The sequence below is a fragment of the Lipotes vexillifer genome, unplaced genomic scaffold (assembly GCF_000442215.2).
Source record: "Lipotes vexillifer unplaced genomic scaffold, Lipotes_vexillifer_v1.1 scaffold2612, whole genome shotgun sequence".
Lineage (NCBI taxonomy): Eukaryota > Metazoa > Chordata > Mammalia > Artiodactyla > Lipotidae > Lipotes > Lipotes vexillifer.
Window position 1 is genome coordinate 52,952 of NW_006793649.1, and position 21,830 is coordinate 74,781.

Consider the following 21,830-nt stretch of genomic DNA (forward strand, 5'->3'; position numbering starts at 1 on the left):
CCTGCTGAAGACCTTTCCGCATTTGTTGCACTAACAGCTTCTCTTTATGGTATGGATTTTCTGATGCTGAGTAAGTCCTGACTTCTCTTTGAAGCTCTGGCCACATGCCTTGCACCTATAGGTTCTTTCCTCTGTTGAAACTCTCTGATGTGTAACGGTTGGGGTCAGATCACAAATTCTCAGTTTCTTATCAATGTCAAGCTTTCCTTTCTTAAGGGTAATGCTCACTTGGCTGAACCCCTTTTCCTCAAAAGAAGAGTGTAGCAGTCCAGCCTCTGCTGAGTTTACCTGTTGCCTCTCCAAGCTGTTCTCACTTTCCCTGGGTCCTAAGAATTTAGATCCATGGGGTATTTGTACTGGGTGTCCTGATCCTGTTTCTTCAGAAATTTCCTGCTTTAGCTTCCATTCCTCCTTCTCAGTTTTCTTTTCATTATCTGAAACATAAGTTAAAAGTATAAATGCTGTGATGGATAATCAGATCTGAGCTTTGATTTAAGGCCTTTCCCACATTCGTTACATATATATGGCTTCCCTCCACTATGCTAGGAGAAAAGAAATTCTTAGAAGGGGAAACAAATGTTCAAAGTAAAACATTTCTATGATTGGGTTAAGCTTCTAGATTCTCAAAAATGGTGTTATAATCTGGGAAAGAGAAAGGCTTCTAAACCTAACTTTGGTCTCTATGGTCTATAAAAGCAGTTCCCAAACTTGGCTGATTGTCAGAAACACACGGGAGAGCTACTGAATCAGACTTTGAGTCCACATCATTCTCTCGGCAAACTGTCTTTTTCCTTTAGTACCTTAGCTCCTGGATCTTAAAATTTCCTTTATGCAAAAGACCAGCCCTGTATTAACTAGATTTCTTTAGTTCCACTTCCAAAATCTTAGAAAAGAGAATCAGTTATCCCAGTTTCGGTCAAGTGTTGACTTTGACTGTAATCGGTGGTGGTAGGGGCTACGGGGTATCACACAGGATAAACTTGGTTGCTGGGAGCCCACCTCTGGAGGTGAGAAGGGCAGTTAGGTGGATCATAGTGAGCAGCCTTGATACTTCAAGAGTTGTTTATGACATATTTTTGCCTGAGAGGTGAGACCCTTAGTCACAGTTTCATCTTCTTGGCCATTTAGTGGATATACCCAATAAATAGGGAGAAGAATGGCAAGTAGTTTTATCTCAACTGTTAACCATGAAGGACTGAAAAGTAATTGCCTCAAAGCACCACTTTAAATGCAGAGGCTGTCTCTGGGCCCAGTAAGAACACAGCACTGTGCTGGATTACATAAGTCTGTGGGGAAGTATAGAGAGTAGTGGAGGTAAAGGAAGGATGGGTGGGCTTGCTATCCCTTCAAAGGAGCAAAGTAAAGATGCCAATAGAACTTGGAAGAGATTACTCTTTAATAATAAACCAGCAAGTATCAACATATAATGGCTGAAATTATCCACATGCAGAAATAACTCAAAAAGGTAAGGAAATCCTGGAATTCCTAAGTCCAATCACAGTTACCAGGACCTGGTTTCAGAGGAGCACTGGATGGAGTATGATTATAATAATCAAGACAGGGGAACTTAATCAATTGTCTTAAACCCGACATGAAGAAACACTAGGTTTCTACATCTAGAAAAGATGGACTCAGAGAGCAAAAATGTGTCTGTGCCTCCAGCACTGATTCAGGGGAGGGTGCTCACTCCAGCTCACGGGGGTATTCTCTGTCCCCTTGGCAGACACCTGCCCTCCTCCCAAGAGCACGTAGATATACCAAGTGATCAGAGCAGGATGACATCTGCATTAATATTACCTGACAATGCCCTTGCTTTGCTTCCATGCCCACTAAGCAAACTTTTCTTTTTCTTTTTTTGGCTGCTTTGGGTCTTTGTTGCTGCATGCGGGCTTTTCTCTAGTTGTGGCGAGCGGGGGCTACTCTTCGTTGTGGTGTGTGGGCCTCTCATTGGGTGGCTTCTCTTGTTGCCGAACACGGGTTCTAAGCACATGGGCTTCAGCAGCTGTGGCGTGTGGGCTCAGTAGTTGTGGCTCGCAGGCTCTAGAGCGCAGGCTCAGTAGTTGTGGCACATGGGCTTAGTTGCTCCGTGGCATGTGGGATCTTCCTGGACCAGGGCTCAAACCCGTGTCCCCTGCTTTGGCAGGCGGATTCTCAACCACTGTGCCACCAGGGAAGCCCTAAGCAAACTTCTGATTAGAATTTACCTTCCTCTATAGGTTTTCCTAGATAGAAAATGTGTTGACAGCCTGCTCAATTTCTATCAGGCAGTTGTATTTTCCCCTGTTTTTTATACCACTTTCTTGTGGTTTGGGTAAGTCTATTTCCCTGGCCTGAATAATTCTGGATAGGTACACAGACAAAGTAAAATTTCTGGACCTGGAAAGTGTAGGACCAGACCTTGAAATCTGGTGATCAGAGCGTAAGGCCCAGCTAAAGAGCCAGCTGGACTTCCTGGACAAAATCTGTATCTCACAACCAAATGAAATGGTGAATATTTTCTCTTGGAAACCAGATTATTTCTAAATTTACAATTCTGAAACTGACATGTTTTTCTAATATTCTTGTCTCTGGTAATGCCCTGCCCCAAGCTCCTAATCTTACATTATTCTTGAATAATTTTTCCCTACTGTGCTGCATTAAATGTTGTCCCCCTAAAATTCATGTCTACCTGACACCTATGGATGTGATCTTATTTGGAAATAGGGTCTTTGCAGATGTAATCAAGTTAAGATGATGTCATTAGGGTGGGCCCTGAATCCAATATGACTGGTGTCATTATAAGAAGAGGGAAATTTGGACAGAGAACCGGAAGTAAGACGACCATATGAAGATGGAGGCAGATATTGGAATTATGCTGCCACAAACCAAGGAACCCCTAGGGCTACCAGAAGTTGGAAGAGGCATGAAAGGATCCTTGCCTAGAGGCTTCAGAGGGAGCATGGCCCAGCCAACAGTTTGATTTTGGACTTGTAGCCTCCGTAACAGTGAGGGAATAAATTTCTGGGTTTTTTTTTTTACTTTTTGCTACTTAAATCCTGACACCAGTGAGAATAAGGCTCCGGACGCGCAGGCTCAGTGGCCATGGCTCACGGACCCAGCCGCTCCGCGGCATGTGGGATCCTCCCAGACCAGGGCACGAACTCGTGTCCCCTGTATCGGCAGGCGGACTCTCAACCACTGCGCCACCAGGGAAGCCCAGATTTCTGTTGTTTTAAGCCACTCAGTTTGTGGTAATTAGGAAACTAATACGCTTACCATGAAGTCCAATTAATTTTCCAGAAAAAACAATGTCATTCTTTCCATTCCTGTAATTTCCCCCTGGCACCACTCATGGCTTTCCCGATTTCAGTAGATTACCATAAGAGACTGGAGCATAGTCAGTAAGAACATGGGCTCTGGACATAGGCTGCCTTGTCTGCCTCTACCATTTATTTGCGGTGTGACCTTCATTTACTTAACCTTTCTGTGCCTCTGTTTCCTCATCAAATGTGGACAGTAATAGCATTTAAAAGAGGTTTTGTGAGGATTAAATACATGTAAAGTGCTTAAAATGACACCTGGCAGAGTTAGCGCTCAATAAATAATGGATAGTTTTAATTTTGTTACTTGGTTAATGATCTTGACACCAAGATTTTCCCGCTTCAGTTCAGACTGGACAATGCTGTTAGTTATGCATCACTTTCGTCATGTTAATCACTGTTCAGAAATCTTTAATTCTGTTTATTACTGTACCATATCTAACTTACTTTAGTTGAGTGCAGGAATAACTGCAAGGCATCAGGATGTCTCATTTTATTTGCATTTTTTGAAGGTGGGGGTGGGAGGGACGAGCACTGGCACAGTGAGCCTGACTTTCTAGATAATAGTTCAAAACGGAACAGAGACAGTTCTGTATCCCAGAGGGATTCAGAGCTCTGTGATGCTTGTTCCAAATCCAAGAAGCCACCACCCTGACCCTCATCCAACCCAGAAGAAACTTCGTTTTGCGAAGGTCACAAGGTCTCCATAAATAACTCTTGGAGTCACTGAAGGAGCTCCTTACCCAGCATGACCTGGTCCCCTTCACTCTCCTGCACTCGGTTCTCGGGGAGGCCACCTTGTGCGTGGACTGGCAGCGCACCCGGCCTGGCCGCATCCCGTACGGTCTTTGCTCCCGTAGATAACAGCCCTGGAGGCGCTGAGCCAGGAAGGGCCATCCTGCCTACCCGGGCTGGGTGGGCCGCCCGGAGGACCTCAAAGCTGTGGGCTGGGGCTGCGAGCGGGAGATCACGGGATGAGACCGTGACTGACTGGGGCCCTGGCGCCTGGGCCAGACCGTCGGAGCCAGAGACCTGAGCCCAGGAGCCCAGCGCCGCATGCACCGCCACTACGGGGCCTCGCCGCCGGGCCACCCTCAGTGTCCCCATCACTTAGTGCTACCTCCGCCGCTTCGGCCATTGTCCCCCCACCTCCAGCAACTTGTCACGGGTGGAGCCGCGGTCAGCCAGGGGCGGCTCGGAGTCAGGCCAGCCCGCCCCTCGCCCCGCCCCCCCGGGGCAAAAGAACCGGATGGCCACCAAGTCCAGTCCTCCGGTCTTCCTAGACAAGCCCGGGGGGGGGGGGACGCCGCACTTCCGCCCACGTGAGCTGTAGTCTCCTCCCCAGTCACTGAGCTTTCAAACATGCGGATCCGGTCTTTGTCTAGGTTGTTCTCAGTCTAGTGGGGTGACTAGAAAGTTAAAGTTACAGTGTTGTGGCTGTGGCCAGTGGGAACAGAGTGGAAGCGCTCAAGTCCGACTGGGTGTGTGTCAGGGAAGGCGACCTGGGGGAATGAGGTGAACGTGAAGGAGTTGGGAGACACAGTACTTCAGTGCCTAAGAAAAAGGGCTTTGGAGTCAGGCAGTCCTGGGCTTGAATCCCAGTTTCTTCACTTACTAGTTTCGGGTCTCTGGGCAAATTACGTTGCCTTCTTGACCTTAATTTCCTGTTTAGAAAACGGGGATAACAGTAGTACCCACCAATTAAGACTGAGCCAAAGAATGCAAGAGGAAATTGGTGGTAAGTCCTTGTCACAGTACCCAACACATGGGACGTACTAAAGAAATAGTGGAGCTAGGTAAGGAGGGAGTGTTGCAGTGCGGGAGCCACACGCCTGGAGTCCCCCGGTAAATGCGACCCGTGTCCCAACCAAGGACACCCGAGAGTCACCAACACCAAGTAGAAGGATTAGCAAAGGATTATTCAAGTATAGAAGCTTACACAAACTGTCCGGACAGGGTCCCACTCGGAGAGAAGTGAGTGAGACCCCGACTAAGAGTTGGGCGAGGCTTTTATACCCTTCATAGGGCGGGAAGTCCCCAAGGCGGGAGGGAGCTGTTTAATTTTGAACCAGCCAATCAGGAACCCGGTTCTTCCCGCCTCAAACAAGCAGAGTTCCCCCTTTGTAGCAGCCAAAGTACACCGTGGGCTGTTCTGTTCCAGGAAGGGTACGCTCCCTTCCTGTTCTTGAGCAAGCAAGCAAAGCAATTTTCTTACAGAAGCCAAAATGTGCTGTTAGCCCTGAAGCTGTTCTTCCATTTCTATCGTCACAGGAGAGAGCCCTCCAAGCAGAGGGAACAGCTCGTGGAAAGGCAAGAGGGTAGTGCCTAGGTGCTTGGGGAACTGCAGATAGTTCAGGGGTAAATGTTGGGTTTAGAAAGGTGAGCACTTTGCAGAAAGGTCCCCACGGCAGTATCATGCCTCTCCTTTGTGCCACTTCCAATGGTTGTAATTTAACTTAAGATTCTAATTAGGGCTTCCCTGGTGGCGCAGTGGTTGAGAGCCCGCCTGCCGATGCAGAGGACACGGGTTCGTGCCCCGGTCCGGGAAGATCCCACATGCCGCGGAAAGGCTGGGCCCGTGAGCCATGGCCGCTGAGCCTGCGCGTCCAGAGCCTGTGCTCCGCAACGGGAGAGGCCACAACAGTGAGAGGCCCACGTACCGCAAAAAAAAAAAAAAAAAAAAAAAAAGATTCTAATTAATCTCTCCTCTGCTATTATAAATAAGCTCCAGGACAGAGACTGTTGTCTGTTTCTGCTCTTCATACCCCCCAGTGCTTGTGGTATATTAGAAGCTCAATAAATATTCATCGAAGGAGTGGGTGAATGGGGCCGGATCAGGACATGTGTCCCCACTAAGGACTGGACTTCAGGCTCAGGTTAGTGGGAAACCACTGCAGAAGTCTGGAGAGGGGTGGCACTATCAGATTTATTCTAAAGAACAATCATTCAGGCTGCTCTGTACAGAAATGGAAGCAGGGAGGCTGTGGTAATAACACGAGATGAAGATGGTGGCTTCTTTAAGTAAGGGCATCAAAAATTAAGAAAAGTGGACTAAATTGGCAGATTATTGGGTAACATTCCCTTCCTCTACTATATTCACACACTCTCTCCCCAGGTTGTAGCAGTCTTGTTTCCTATGAAATCTTTACATGGAGCCAACGCTTAACCCACATTCCAATCACCCCTGTCCTCAAAGAGATTTGATGCTCTCTCAGCTTTGGTCCTGAGCTTGGTTCTTTAGCTTTTTAAGGTCTCATGAAGGTAAAATTTCATCCTTCAGGCTCTTTTCCCAAAGTTCCAATGTAGGCTACTCCCTAACAGGTAGATCTTATTCTGTGGCACTCAGTTTTACAAATTGGACAGGAATTTTAATACTTAAATCTGGTTATGTCATACCAATCAGAAGTATGATTAGTGGTTATACATGAATTTGAATAGCAAAAAATAAAAGAATTATTCTTTAATAAATGCAGTTTGGCAAACAAAAGCTTTTGAAACACAGGGCACAAGGGAGTAAAAAAGAGGGCTTTGGTGTTTAAAAGTCAGAAACCACTGCATTAAATTACCTTCAAGTCCATTTTCAATATCCTGCTTATCCTAAAAACCATCACTCTCACTGTACAGCATTATAAATACAGGTAAAGGAGACGGGGAAAGGCTTTTCAGAATAAATTTCCAATTCCTTTCTTTTATACAAATAGAATGCAAATATGTTCTGGTTAGCTAAAGGTTTTGAATAGAGTCTGGGATAACTCAAAAAATTTAAGTATCTTTAATTTTTAATCCAAGTGTATCACTGAGGATAGCTATTTTGAATTCCTTTTGCATCTCAAATATATTTAAAGATATTCTGATATAAAAAGAGCATTCAGTAATTTATGTGAAGTTGCTAAAGAGCTTAAACCTTTGAGGCAGGTGATGGGGGCATGCAGGCTCCTGGACCCCTTGTGCCACACATCATGAACAGGCAGGCAGCCAGCTTTCTTTCTTTTTATTTTGGCTGCACCACACGGCCTGCGGAGATCTTAGTTCCCCAACCAGGAATCAAACCTGGGCCCAGGGCAGTGAAAGCACCGAGTCTTAACCACTGGACTGCCAGAGAATTCCCCAGGAGCCAGCTTTCAGGGATGATGTGGATGGGCTTCTCCACTTCAAGATATCCCACTACTGTCCAGGATGCCTCTCTGGGGAAGCCATAGCCCCCAGTGCTTTGAACTTTAAGGGGTCATATTCTTTTTTTTTTTTTTAAATAAATTTAATTATTTATTCATTTATTTTAGGCTGTGTTGGGTCTTCGTTGTTGTGCGCGGGCTTTCTCTAGTTGTGGCGAGCGGGGGCTACTCTTCGTTGTGGTGCGTAGGCTTCTCATTGCGGTGGCTTCTCTTGTTGCGGAGCACAGCTTCTAGGCGCACAGGCTTCAGTAGTTGTGGCACGTGGGCTCAGTGATTGTGGCTCTCGGGCTCTAGAGCGCAGGTTCAGTAGTTGTCGTGCACAGGCTTAGTTGCTCCACGGCATGTGGGATCTTCCCAGACCAGGACTCGAACCCATGTCCCCTGCATTGGCAGGCGGATTCTTAACCACTGTGCCACCAGGGAAGTCCCAGGGGGTCATATTCTTTACACCAGCCATGGGACTCCACTGTATCTTACACATTATATATTTTGCTTGTAAATACTTCATCTATTTTAACATGATTGAAGCTCTAGATGTCCTTCTATGTGTCAACAGTAATTTCAGTTTTCTCATTTAAACCTCACAATTACAGGGCTTCCCTGGTGGCGCAGTGGTTGAGAGTCCTCCTGCCGATGCAGGGGACATGGGTTCGTGCCCGGTCCGGGAAGATCCCACATGACACAGAGTGGCTGGGCCCGTAAGCCATGGCCACTGAGCCTGCGCGTCCGGAGCCTGTGCTCTGCAACGGGAGAGGCCCGCCACCGGAAAACAAAAACAAAAACAAAAACCTCACAATTACACCATGAGGTAGATAATTTTATCACCATTTTATTAGGAAAATAAGGATCAGGGTTACATAATTTGTTCCAGGTCCTGAAGCCAATATGTCATACTGGGATTCAAACCCACGTCTGTGCTCCCTCCACTACACCACGTTGCTTCTCCTGAAACAATTCATCAAACTAGAGTTTTCTAGCAGACTCTGGGTTCCCCTTGGGATGCACTGCCACCACCCACATCACACTGAAGTGCTTGCTTAAGTGGCCCCAGGTGACGTGTTCTAAATATCCAAGGGCATGGTTTCTCAACCATGGCACTACTGACACTTAGGGCCAGATAATTCTTTGTTGGGGAGGACCTATGTATTGTAAGATATTTAGCAACATTCCTGGTCTTTAGATGCCAATATTTTCTTCTCAGTTGCGACAACCAAAATGTCTCTGGACATTGCCAAATGTCCTCTCGGAGGCAAAATTACCCCCGCTGAGAACCACTGATCCCCTCTGTGCATCTCACAAGCCACTCCCACTGAGGAAAGATATGAGCTTGAAATTCTTGCCTTACACTGTCCCATTCAGTAACTTTCTTTTCTGCTGATTTGTGTAAGTTCATATACAATCTACCAGTAGCTCAGGGTACAAGAAATATTTGACGATTGAGTTTGATTGCACAGATATGCAATGCACAGATATAAATGCAGGGCCTAATTACCAATATCAGTTATCAGGTTAAAGATGACTGATCTCTTTTTTCTTTTAACATTTTCACAAGCTTTTTATTTTTTTAATTTATTTTTTATTTAACTTTTTTTAGTTCTTGATAGATATTTTTTTAACATCTTCATTGGAGTATAATTGCTTTACAATGGTGTGTTTCTGCTTTATAACAAAGTGAATCAGCTATAAATATAGATATATATCCATATCTCCTCCCTCTTGCGTCTCCCTCTCACCCTCCCTACCCCACCCCTCTATGTGGTCACAAAGCACCAAGCTTATCTCCCTGTGCTATGTGGCTGCTTCCCACTAGCTATCTATTTTACATTTGGTAGTGTATATATGTCCATGCCACTCTCTCAGTTCGTCCCAGCTTACACTTTCCCCTCCCCGTGTCCTCAAGTCCATTCTCTATGTCTGCGTCTTTATTCCTGTCCTGCCCCTAGGTTCTTCAGAACCTTTTTTTTCATTTTTTTTTCTTAAATTCCATATATATGTGTTAGCATACGGTATTTGTCCTTCTCTTTCTGACTTACTTCACTCTGTATGACAGACTCTAGATCTATCCACCTCATTACAAATAGCTCAATTTCGTTTCTTTTTATGGCTGAGTAATATTCCATCTGTTGATGGACACTTAGGTTGCTTCCATGTCCTGGCGATTGTAAATAGAACTGCAATGAACATTGTGGTATATGACTATTTTTGAATTATATGCCCATACTGGGCATATGCCCAGTAGTGGGATTGCTGGGTCATATGGTAGTTCTATTTTTAGTTTTTTAAGAACCTCCATACTGTTCTCCATAGTGGCTGTATCAATTTACATTCCCACCAACAGTGCAAGAGGGTTCCCTTTTCTCCACACCCTCTCCAGCATTTATTGTTTGTAGATTTTTTGATGATGGCCATTCTGACTGGTGTGAGATGATACCTCATTGTAGTTTTGATTTGCATTTCTCTAATGATTAGTGATGTTGAGCATCCTTTCATGTGTTTGTTGGCAATCTGTATATCTTCTTTGGAGAAATGTCTATTTAGGTCTTCTGCCCATTTTTGGATTGGGTTGTTTGTTTTTTTGTTATTGAGCTGCATGAGCTGCCTGTAAATTTTGGAGATTAATCCTTTGTCAGTTGCTTCATTTGCAAATATTTTCTCCCATTCTGAGGGTTGTCTTTTGGTCTTGTTTATGGTTTCCTTTGCTGTGCAAAAGCTTTGAAGTTTCATTAGGTCCCATTTGTTTATTTTTGTTTTTATTTCCATTTCTCTAGGAGGTGGGTCAAAAAGGATCTTGCTGTGATTTATGTCATAGAGTGTTCTGCCTATGTTTTCCTCTAAGAGTTTGATAGTTTCTGGCCTTACATTTAGGTCTTTAATCCATTTTGAGTTTGTTTTTGTGTATGGTGTTAGGGGGTGTTCTAATTTCATTCTCTTACATGTAGCTGTCCTGTTTTCCTAGCACCACTTATTGAAGAGGCTGTCTTTTCTCCATTGTATATTCTTGCCTCCTTTATCAAAGATAAGGTGACATGTGTGTATGGGTTTTTTCCCAGCACCACTTATTGAAGAGGCTGTCCTTTCTCCACTGTATATTCCTGCCACCTTTATCAAAGATAAGGTGACCATATGTGCATGGGTTTATCTCTGGGCTTTCTATCCTATTCCATTGATCTATCTTTCTGTTTTTGTGCCAGTACCATACTGTCTTGATTAATCTTGATTTGTAGTATAGTCTGAAGTCAGGGAGCCTGATTCCTCCAGCTCCGTTTTAGTTTCTCAAGATTGCTTTGGCTAGTCAGGGTCTTTTGTGTTTCCATACAAATTGTGAAATTTTTTGTTCTAGTTCTGTGAACAATGCCATTGGTAGTTTGATAGGGATTGCACTGAATCTGTAGATTGCTTTGGGCAGTATAGTCATTTTCACAATGTTGATTCTTCCAATCCAAGAACATGGTATATCTCTTCATCTGTTTGTATCATCTTTAATTTTTTTCAACAGTGTCTTATGGTTTTCTGCATACAGGTCTTTTGTCTCCTTAGGTAGGTTTATTCCTAGGTATTTTATTCTTTTTGTTGCAATGGTAAATGGGAGTGTTTTCTTGATTTCACTTTCAGATTTTTCATCATTAGTATATAGGAATGCCAGAGATTTCTGTGCATTAATTTTGTATCCTGCTACTTTACCAAATTCATTGATTAGCTCTAGTAGTTTTCTGGTAGCATCTTTAGGATTCTCTATGTATAGTATCATGTCATCTGCAAACAGTGACAGCTTTACTTCTTCTTTTCCGATTTGGATTCCTTTTATTTCCTTTTCTTCTCTGATTGCTGTGGCTAAAACTTCCAAAACTATGTTGAATAAGAGTGGTGAGAGTGGGCAACCTTGTCTTGTTCCTGACCTTAGTGGAAATGCTTTCAGTTTTTCGCCATTGAGGATGATGTTGGCTGTGGGCTTGTCATATACGGCCTTTATTATATTGAGGAAAGTTCCCTCTACACCTACTTTCTGCAGGGTTTTTATCATAAATGGGTGTTGAATTTTGTCAAAAGCTTTCTCTGCATCTATTGAGATGATCATATGGTTTTTCTCCTTCAATTTGTTAATATGGTTAATCACATTGATAGATTTGCGTATATTGAAGAATCCTTGCATTCCTGGAATAAACCCCTTTCTTTTTTCTTTTTTTTTTTCTTTTTGGCGGTATGCGGGCCTCTTACTGCTGTGGCCCCTCCCGCTGTGGAGCACAGGCTCCGGACACACAGGCTCAGCGGCCACGGCTCACGGGCCCAGCTGCTCCACGGCATGTGGGATCCTCCCAGACCAGGGCACAAACCCGTGTCCCCTGCATCAGCAGGCGGACTCTCAACCACTGTGCCACCAGGGAAGCCCCTGTTGGAAGATTCTTAATCACAGTTTCAATTTCAGTGCTTGTGATTGGTCTGTTTATGTTTTCTATTTCTTCCTGGTTCAGTCTCAGAAGCTGGTGCCTTTCTAAGAATTTGTCCATTTCTTCCAGGTTGTCCATTTTATTGGCATAGAGTTGCTTGTAGTAATCTTTCATGATCCTTTGTATTTCTGCAGTGTCAGTTGTTACTTCTCTTTTTTCATTTCTAATTCTATTGATTTGAGTCTTCTCCCTTTTTTTCCTGATGAGTCTGGCTAATGGTTTATCAATTTTGTTTATCTTCTCAAAGAACCAGCTTTTAGTTTTATTGATCTTTGCTATCGTTTCCTTCATTTCTTTTTCATTTATTTCTGATCTGATCTTTATGATTTCTTTCCTTCTGCTAACTTTGGGTTTTTTAAATTCTTTCTCTAGTTCCTGTAGGTGTAAGGTTAGGTTGTTTATTTGAGATGTTTCTTGTTTCTTGAGGTAGGATTGTATTGCTATAAACTTCCCTCTTAGAACTGCTTTTGCTCCATCCCAGAGGTTCTGGGTCGTCGTGTTTTCAATGTCATTTGTTTCTGGGTAGCTTTGTATTTCCTCTTTGGTTTCTTCAGTGATCTCTTGGTTATTTAGTAATGTATTTTTTAGCCTCCATGTGCTTGTATTTTTTACAGACTTTTTCCTATAATTGATACCTAGTCTCATAGCGTTGTGGTCAGAAAAGATACTTGATACGATTTCAATTTTCTTAAATTTACCAAGGCTTGATTTGTGACCCAAGATATGATCTATCCAGGAGAATGTTCCTTGCGCACTTGAGAAGAAAGTATAATCTGCTGTTTTTGGATGGAATGTCCTATTATTATCAATTAAGTCCACCTTGTTTAATGTATCATTTAAAGCTTGTGTTTCCTTATTTATTTTCATTTTGGATGATCTGTCCTTGGTGAAAGTGGGGTGTTAAAGTCCCCTACTGTGATTGTGTTACTGTCGATTTCCCCTTATATAGCTGTTAGCATTTGCCTTATGTATTGAGGTGCTCCTATGTTGGGTGCATAAATATTTACAATTGTTATATCTTCTTCTTGGATTCCCTTGATCATTATGTAGTGTCCTTCTTTGTCTCTTGTAATACTCTTTATTTTAAAGTCTGTTTTGTCTGATATGAGAATTGCTACTCCAGCTTTCTTTTGATTTCCATTTGCATGGAATATCTTTTTCCATCCCCTCACTTTCAGTCTGTATGTGTCCCTAGGTCTGAAGTGGGTCTCTTGTAGACAGCATATATACGGGTCTTGTTTTTGTATCCATTCAGCCAGTCTATGTCTTTGGTTGGAGCATTTAATCCATTTACATTTAAGGTAGTTATTGATATGTATGTTCCTGTTACCATTTTCTTAATTGTTTTGGGTTTGTTATTGTAGGTCTTTTCCTTCTCGTGTTTCCTGCCTAGGGAAGTTCCTTTAGCATTTGTCGTAAAGCTGGTTTGGTGGTGCTGAATTCTCTTAGCTTTTGCTTGTCTGTAAAGGTTTTAATTTCTCCATTGAATGTGAATGAGATCCCTGCTGGGTAGAGTAATCTTGCTTGTAGGTTTTTCCCTTTCATCACTTTAAATATGTCCTGCCACTCCCTTCTGGCTTGCAGAGTTTCTGCTGAAAGATCAGCTGTTAACCTTATGGGGATTCCTTTGTATGTTAATTGTTGCTTTTCCCTTGCTGCTTTTAATATTTTTTCTTTGTATTTAATTTTTGATAGTTTAATATGTGTCTTGGCGTGTTTCTCCTTGGATTTATCCTGTATGTTACTCTCTGCGCTTCCTGGATTTGATTGACGATTTCCTTACCCATAATAGGGAAGTTTTCAACTACAATCTCTTCAAATATTTTCTCAGTCCTTTTTTTTTTTTCTCTTCTTCTTCTGGGACCTCTCTAAATCGAATGTTGGTGAGTTTTATGTTGTCCCAGAGGTCTTTGAGATCGTCCTCATTTCTTTTCATTCTTTTTTCTTTATTCTGCTCTCTGTTCATTATTTCCACTAGTTTATCTTCCAGGTCACTTATCCGTTCTTCTGCCTCAGTTATTCTCTTATTGATTCCTTCTAGAGAATTTTTAATTTCATTTATTGTATTGTTCATCATTGTTTGTTTCCTCTCTAGTTCTTCTAGGTCCTTGTTAAACGTTTCTTGTATTTTCTCCATTCTATTTCCAAGATTTTGGATCATCTTTACTATCATTACTCTGAATTCTTTTTCAGGTAGACTGCCTATTTCCTCTTCATTTGTTTGGGCTGGTGGGTTTTTACTTTGCTCCTTCATCTACTGTGCATTTCTCTCTCTTCTCATTTTGCTTAACTTACTGTGCTTGGGGTCTCCATTTCACAGGCTGCAAATTTGTAGTTCCCATTGTTTTTGGTTTCTGCTCCCAGTGGGTAAGGTTGGTTCAGTGGGTTGTGTAGTCTTCCTTGTGGAGGGGACTGGTGCCTGTGTTCTGGTGGATGTGGCTGGATCTTGTCTTTCTGGTGGGCAGGACCACGTTCGGTCATGTGTTTTGGGGTGTCTGTGAATTTATTATGATTTTAGGCAGCCTCACTGCTAATGGGTGGGGCTGTGTTCCTGTCTTGCTAGTTGTTTGGCATAGGGTGTCCAGCACTGTAGTTTGCTGGTCGTTGAGTGGAGCTGGGTCTTAGCGTTGAGATGGAGATCTCTGGGAGAGCTTTTGCCATTTGCTATTACATGGGGGCTGGAGGTCTCTGGTGGACCAATGTCCTGAACTTGGCTCTCCCACCTCTGAGGCTCAAGCCTGACACCCGGCCAGAGCACCAAGACCCTGTCAGCCACATAGCTCAGAAGAAAAGGGAGAAAAAGAAAGAAAGGAAGGAAGGAAGGGAGGGAGGGAGGGAGGGATGGAGGAAGGGGAGGAAGGGAGGGAGGAAAGAAGGAAGGAAGGAAGGAAGGATAAAATAAAGTTATTAAAATAGAAAAATTTTTTAAAATTAAAAATTAAAAAAGTAATTTAAAAAAAGAGAAGGAAAGGAGAACAACCAAACCAAAAAACAAACCCACCAATGATAAAAGTGCTAAAAACTATACAAAAAAAAAAAAAAAACCACACAAATAAAAAAACCCAGACAGTCAGAACTCTAGGACCCTAGGACAAATGGCAAAAGCAAAGCTATACAGACAAAATCACACAAAGAAGCATACATATACATACTCACAAAAAGAGAAAAAGGAAAAAAAAAAATATATATATATATATAAAATAAAAAAAGGAAGAGGGCAACCAAATCAATAAACAAATGTACCAATGATAATAAGCTCTAAATACTAAACTAAGATTAACATAAAACCAGAAACAAATTAGATGCAGAAAGCAAACTCCAAGTCTACAGTTGCTCCCAAAGTCTACCACCTCAATTTTGGGATGATTTGTTGTCTATTCAGATATTCCAGAGATGTAGGGTACATCAGTTTGATTGTGGAGATTTAATCCGCTGCTCCTGAGGCTGCTGGGAGGGATTTCCCTTTCTCTTCTTTGTTCGCACAACTCCTGGGGTTCAGCTTTGGATTTGGCTCCACCTCTGTGTGCAGGTCACCTGAGGGCGTCTTTTGGGAAGTCTGAGGTCTTCTGCCAGTGTTCAGTAGGTGTTCTGTAGGAGTTGTTCCACATGTAGATGTAGTTTTGATGTATTTGTGGGGAGGAAGGTGATCTCCACGTCTTACTTCTCTGCCATCTTGAAGGCAACCCCCACTGATCTCTTTCAGAGTTCTACTTAGACTCTCCAGTTCTCAAATAATTACAAAGCCCTGGTTCAAGACAAAACTACTGTCCTCTAATCACCTGACCTTTCAGTTTTTGCTTTCTTCTAATTCCCAGCAACTCAGGTCACCTAAATGCTCTTCCCTGGTGCTCAGTCTAATCCTATTCCCAACCCACACTGTCCTTTCTTTGCTCTTTCATTTCCTGATACTCAATCATCACCATTCTTTTTCTGGGGAATACCTCACTTGGCTCTTGTGTCCTGGCCTTCAGCTCTCCTGTTTTCAAGTCATTTCTATTATTTTTTTGTTTCCTCTAAATTAATGCAGTGGTCCCCAACCTTCTTGGCACCAGGGACCAGTTTTGTGGAAAACAGTTTATCCACGGATCGGGGTGGAGGGGGAGGAGGATGGTTCAGGAGGTAATGCGAGCAATGGGGAGCAGCAGATGAAGCTTCGATTGCTCGCCCGATGCTCACCTCCTGCTGTGTGGTCTGGTTCCTTACAGGCCTCGGCCCAGTACCCGTCCATGGTCCGGAGGTTGGGGACCCCTGAATTAATGGATCATTCTAATTAGTATTATCACATATGCATAAGCATATTTTTATAAGGAGATAAAAGGGGAATATGTATAAAATATATATCTAACGGGAAGAACTCATCCCAGACAAAGATTTAATCAATCTAAAGTACCTAAAACAGATTTATACTTGTCACTGGACTAGGTAGTCGAGATTGAAATGGCTCCTTCCATGAAGAATTTAGTTTGGGGGTTGGTGACAAAGTGATTTCTAATGGTTTTATTAACAATGGAAGTCCCCTAAAACATTCTTAATTAATTTTACCCTGGGGATCATACTCCAGTGTCAACTCTGAGGCAAAAAAAAAGGTGATTATGTCCAAGAGCTTTCCCACATTACACTTATATGTTTTCCATCCAGTAGGCTCTTCTAATGTTTTCCTACCTTCAAAGAGTTTTCAGCAATAAAAATCTTCTATTGTGCAATATGATGTGGTCTCCATCAGGCTTTTCCTACGTTCATTAGGTCTCTGTTACCTATTAGAATAAGTCCTGTTTGTGGACTCTCTTGTGTTCCCCAAGCTCCTTTCCATTATGAATTTTCTGATGTTTAAGAAAAGCTGTTCGCCCACTGAAGGCCTTCCCACAGTTGCTACATTCAAAGGGTTTCTCTCCAGTGTGAATTCTCTGGTGACTAACAAGGTGTGAGTTCTGACTGAAGGCCTTCCCACATTCAGGGCATTCATAGGGTTTCTCTCCAGTATGAACACGGTGGTGTTTAATGAGATCTGAGCTGCCCCTGAAAGATTTCCCACATTTATTGCACATATAAGGTTTTTCTCCACTATGAATTCTGTGATGTCTCATAAGGTCTGAGCTCTGATTGAAAGTTTTCCCACATTCTTTACATTCATAGGGTTTCTCTCCTGAATGAGTTACCTGATGTCGGATGAGGTCTGAGCTGCCTCGGAAAGTTATACCACACTGATTGCACTGATAAGCTTTCACTTCTTGGCGAATTCTCCGCTCTTCTCTAAGCAACTCTTCCTTGCTAAATGTTTTCTCACCTTCCACAAGTTTCTCTCCAGTATGAAGTCTCTGATGTTTGAGAAAAGCCGTGCGCCAGATGAAGGCTTTTCCACATTCCTTACATTCATAGGGTTTCTCACCACTGTGGATTCTGTGATGCTGGACGAGGAGTGAACGCTGCCGGAACGCTTTCCCACATTCATTGCACTGATAGGGTTTCTCTCCAGTGTGAATTTTCTGATGTGTAACAAGGTGCGACCTCTGGCTAAAGGCTTTCCCACATTCATTACATTCATAGGGTTTCTCTCCAGTGTGAGTTATCCAATGCCGAATTAGATCTGAACTTCCCCGGAAACTTTTTCCACACTCAGTACATTCATAAGGTTTTTCTTCCCTGTGAATTCTCTGTTGTTGGATAAGAGCTAAGTCAGAAGTGCAAGCTTTTTCACATTCAAGTTCCTTTACAGTATGTAGTCTCTGATGTTTAAGAAAGGCTGTGCGCCCACTGAAGGATTTCCCACATTTGTGACATTCATGGGGTCTCTCCCCACTGTGGAGTCTCTGGTGTTCTGTGAGGCGTGAACGCTGCCTGAAGGCCTTTTCACAGGTGTTGCACTTGAAGGGTTTCTCTCCAGTATGAATTCTCTGATGTGTGACAAGGTGTGAACTCTGACTGAAGGTTTGTCCACATTCATAACATTCATAGGGTTTCTCTCCAGTGTGAATTCTGTGATGGATAATAAGATCTGAGCTTTGATTGAAGGCCTTCCCGCACTCATTACATACATATGGCTTCCCTCCACTGTGAATTCTCTGGTGCAGGACAAGGTTCGAGCTTCCCTTGAAGGTCTTTCCACAGTCTTTACATTCACAGGGATTCTCGTCGTTATGTATTCTCTTATGTCGGGCCAGGTTAGAGCTCTGATTGAAGTCTTTTCCACATTCATGACATATATAAGGTTTCTTTCCTGTATGAATTCTCTGATGTATAATAAGATTTGAACTTTGATTAAAGTCTTTTCCACATTCACTACATACATATGGTTTCTTTCCTGTATGAATTCTCTGATGTACAATCAGGTTTGAGCTCCGATTGAAAGTTTTTCCACATTCCTTACATTCATAGGTTTTCTTTATATTACCAGTTTTCTGATGTTCAGTTACTTCTGACTTCTGTTTGAAGCTCTGGCCACAGACTTCGTATCTGTGGGATCTTTCTCCTGCAGAAAGTATTTTTTCTCTTTCCTTACATCCATGGACTCTCTCTCCTGCAATGGCTTTCTTGGGGATCAGATTCACTTCCCTGATACCTCTCTCTTGGGAAGGGGGATGCCCCACTGCATCCTCTAAGGGGCTTACCCAATACCTCAATAACCTGTCTTCAGGATCACCAGTTCCAACTAACCCACATTCCTGGGAGATCTGTCTTTGGAGTCTTTCTGATACAGCCCTTGCTGAATCTTTTTCTTCAGAAATTTCCATCTTTGTCTTCCAATCTTTCATCTTATTTTTGGTCTCAGAATCTGAAATAATAAGTAGAACATTCTATAATTCCTAAAATACAAATTTTCACCTCTTTCCTACACTGGGAAGTCTCAGAGGGAGGAACAAAGAACTTGGAAGAAGACTCTTCCCTTCTGGAGCTGAGATTCAGACGTTTTTCAGAGGGATTGTGGCTACCACAGGAACACACACCCTATTGGTGGAGAAGAAACTTGCCAGGGTGCAGGCTGGAGCTGGTGTGTGTGGGTGGCCTGCAGGGTGGTGGAAGAATTCACTGGAGGTGGGCAGTCTGGAGCTGGAAGTGGCCTGTTTGATGGGGTAGGAACCTGCTGGGCCATGAGGCCAGGCCAGAATGGGTTCACAGGAAGCAACTCACTAGGGTGATTGCCACCAGGCCTCCCACAAGTTGGTCTGCTGGCAGCCACACCAATAAATAAAATAAAATAGCACACCAGCACCAGGAAAAGAAGTTCCTTCCTTTTCCTATGGCCTTGCATTTCCCTCCAGCATCCTCTATTGACAAAATCTAAATGTTGTACCAGCTGGCAAAGGAGAAATCGTCCAGATCCAGTAACTTAAGCAAAGCAAAGAAGGGTAGATTTGGAGTTGAGATATGATAAATTAATAACTGATCTACTAACCATTCCTCCCAATAGATCATGACAGTTAAACAAATATGAAACTATGCCTCAGAATAAAAATGCTTGGCTGCCATTTTAATAGAAATCAATTCTCCCTTTCTCAGACCTGGCATTTTTCTTTCTGGTATTCTGGTGGAACTGCCTCCTTTGTATGGCAATTTTGTATCCTCCTGCAACTGGAAGACAGATGAGCTTATTGCTTTTGAGTGTTCATATCATCAAATCCCTGACCTTGCCCAGTCACAAAAACACATTTCTGAGCTCCTTGAGAGAGCCATTTCACCTTGGCCTGGGGGATTGGAATGCTCTAGTCAGTAATCTTTTTGCAATGAATAAGAGGCAACACAGCATAGAGATTAAGAGTGTGGATTCTTAACTGACTGTCGGACAAAATGCCTGGGTTTGAATCCTATCTCCATCACTTACTGACTGTGTGACGTTAGGCAAGTTGCTGCAACTCTCTGTGCCTGTTTTCTCATCTCTAAAATGGAGATAATAATAGTATTTACCTCATAGAGTTGTTATGAGAATTAAATATATGTAAAACATTTAGAACCATGCTTGGCATATAGAAAGCACTATGTAAGTGTCAGCTGCTGTTACTATTACTACTATTATCATTAATCATTACCCTTTATGCCCAAGAATTATCATTAAGTAATGTGTCCCTAGCACAAACCTCCATATCTAGGCTGGATTTTATTTATTTAACATTCAAATAAAATACTGGAAAGAATTGGCTTTGTCATAATTTTCCCTTAGAGTGATTTTTGGGGGGGTTTGTTTGATATATAGTGTTCAAAATTTAGAAACAGTTTAAAAGATGGAAAAGGCATTTCTCAAAACCCACTGAAAACAGTTAAAAGTATGACAAATGAGGTAAACTCCATCTTCAAAAAAAGGGTCATATACAGATGTCTCCCAAAGTCTCATATCCTGAAGGGCATGGTCAGTGATCTTCTAATTAGAGTGAAGAGATCTAGAGCCATGGTGGGGAGGCAGGTGACAGAAGCAGGGACTGTCCCATAGAGATCTAGTCTGACATATTAGAGTGGCAGGGGAAGATGCTAAAGAAGAAATGGTGCTGGCAGATCATTTAGGTTGTCTTCTACCTGGCACCTGGCTGAGGAACACTGGCAGCCGTGGAGCAAGATGAAGAAAGGAGATGAGTGTGACTGTCAGACTGTGCTACGAAAGTCCAGTGATCTACAGGGCTTTTTCTGTGCCATGTTGATCTCCTGGAAACCAAAAGATGAAGGGAGATAATGCCTGTAGATTTGATAAGAAGGTGTTTGTGGCAGCAGATATGTATGAAGGCTTTGAGGTGCCCTTGCTCAATTCTCTCTGCCTCTTCCCTCTTTCATAGAGAACCTGCTTCATGCACTGTTGAGTAGTAATCATTCAGGTAACTTTGTGGGATGTGTGCTTGAAAACAGGGGGTTGTTGCTTTAGGAAAGAAAGCAACATGAGTAACAGAGGGATTAGGAGCATACACCCAAGAGGAACAGCAAAGGAATTAATAGGACGCATCCAGCAGAGCTCTCCACTATCTCAAAGAAATTATAGACAAAACCACTGTTTAAATGAAAACTCTAAGAAGACATATAAGAGCTCAAAATAGATTGTAGATTATAAAAGAATAAAAAGAAGTGAGAAGTAATCTGGCAGAGCTGAAGGAAAAAAGTGGAAGGGAAAACTAAATGCATTACGTAGATGAAACTCACCAAAGAAAAAAGAAAAATAATCACTACAGGGACATGATGAGGCCTAGAGAGATGACACAGAATGCAGTGGATATAAATATGATTATAGAGAAAACAAGTTGCTACAGAAAGATATTCAAATATATATATAATTAGTATTCCTAAAGAAGAGAAAAGAACAAACAGAAGGAAAAAGAAAACCATTCAAACCTAACAGAAGGAAATGTGGCTGAAATAAAGACTTGAATCTATTGGAAGGATACAGTGTAGTCCATAGAAAGTTGATATAGAACAGTCCACACCAAGGCATAGCCTGGTGACGTAACTAAATTTCAGGAATAAATGAACATATGAAGATCTGAGGCAGAGGAGCAAGTGATGGGCAAGAGGGAATTTCAGGCTGAGTTTATACTCCTCCATGTTACACTCATGCCAGAGTATAGTAATGCCTGTAAAGTTCTGAAGAGACACAAAGTGTGAGTTTATCATTTTTTACCTGGCAAACTGTTCCCTCATATTAAAACAGGCAAATGTTCTCAAGTAGGTAAAAACTCAGGGAGTATGACAGGCAGCCCTTTTTGAAAAGAACTGCTGGGCAATGAGATATAGCCAGTGAAGAAATGAGTGAAAATAAACACTCAGGACCTCAGAGAACATTGTAAAACAATGGATGAGGAGTGTTGAATCAATTTAAATATGGAACTGACATTAAACAATTGGAAATTATTTTTGTAGAATAGAGGAGGAGAGGGCTTCCCTGGTGGCGCAGTGGTTGAGAGTCCGCCTGCCGTTGCAGGAGACGCGGGTTCGTGCCCCGTTTC

At 42.6% G+C, this 21,830-nt stretch overlaps 2 protein-coding genes across 2 annotated transcripts in view; both read right to left on the minus strand.

Moving 5' to 3' along the window:
* LOC103070505 (zinc finger protein 239-like) overlaps positions 1–4,406 on the minus strand; it is a 12,574-nt gene extending 8,168 nt beyond the window's left edge. The window contains 2 exon segments of the mRNA XM_082931386.1: positions 13–144; positions 4,206–4,406. Coding sequence (XP_082787512.1) covers positions 13–144; positions 4,206–4,406 — 333 coding nt within the window.
* A 9-nt stretch (positions 4,407–4,415) lies between these two features.
* Positions 4,416–21,830, minus strand: part of LOC103070782 (zinc finger protein 239-like) — a 21,735-nt gene continuing 4,320 nt past the window's right edge. Inside the window, exons 2-5 of the mRNA XM_007466507.1 lie at positions 17,779–18,059; positions 17,303–17,556; positions 16,762–17,059; positions 4,416–4,578 (exon numbers count right to left, since the gene is read on the minus strand). Of these exons, the coding sequence (XP_007466569.1) occupies positions 4,416–4,578; positions 16,762–17,059; positions 17,303–17,556; positions 17,779–18,059 (996 nt within the window). The remainder of the gene's footprint in view (positions 4,579–16,761; positions 17,060–17,302; positions 17,557–17,778; positions 18,060–21,830) is intronic.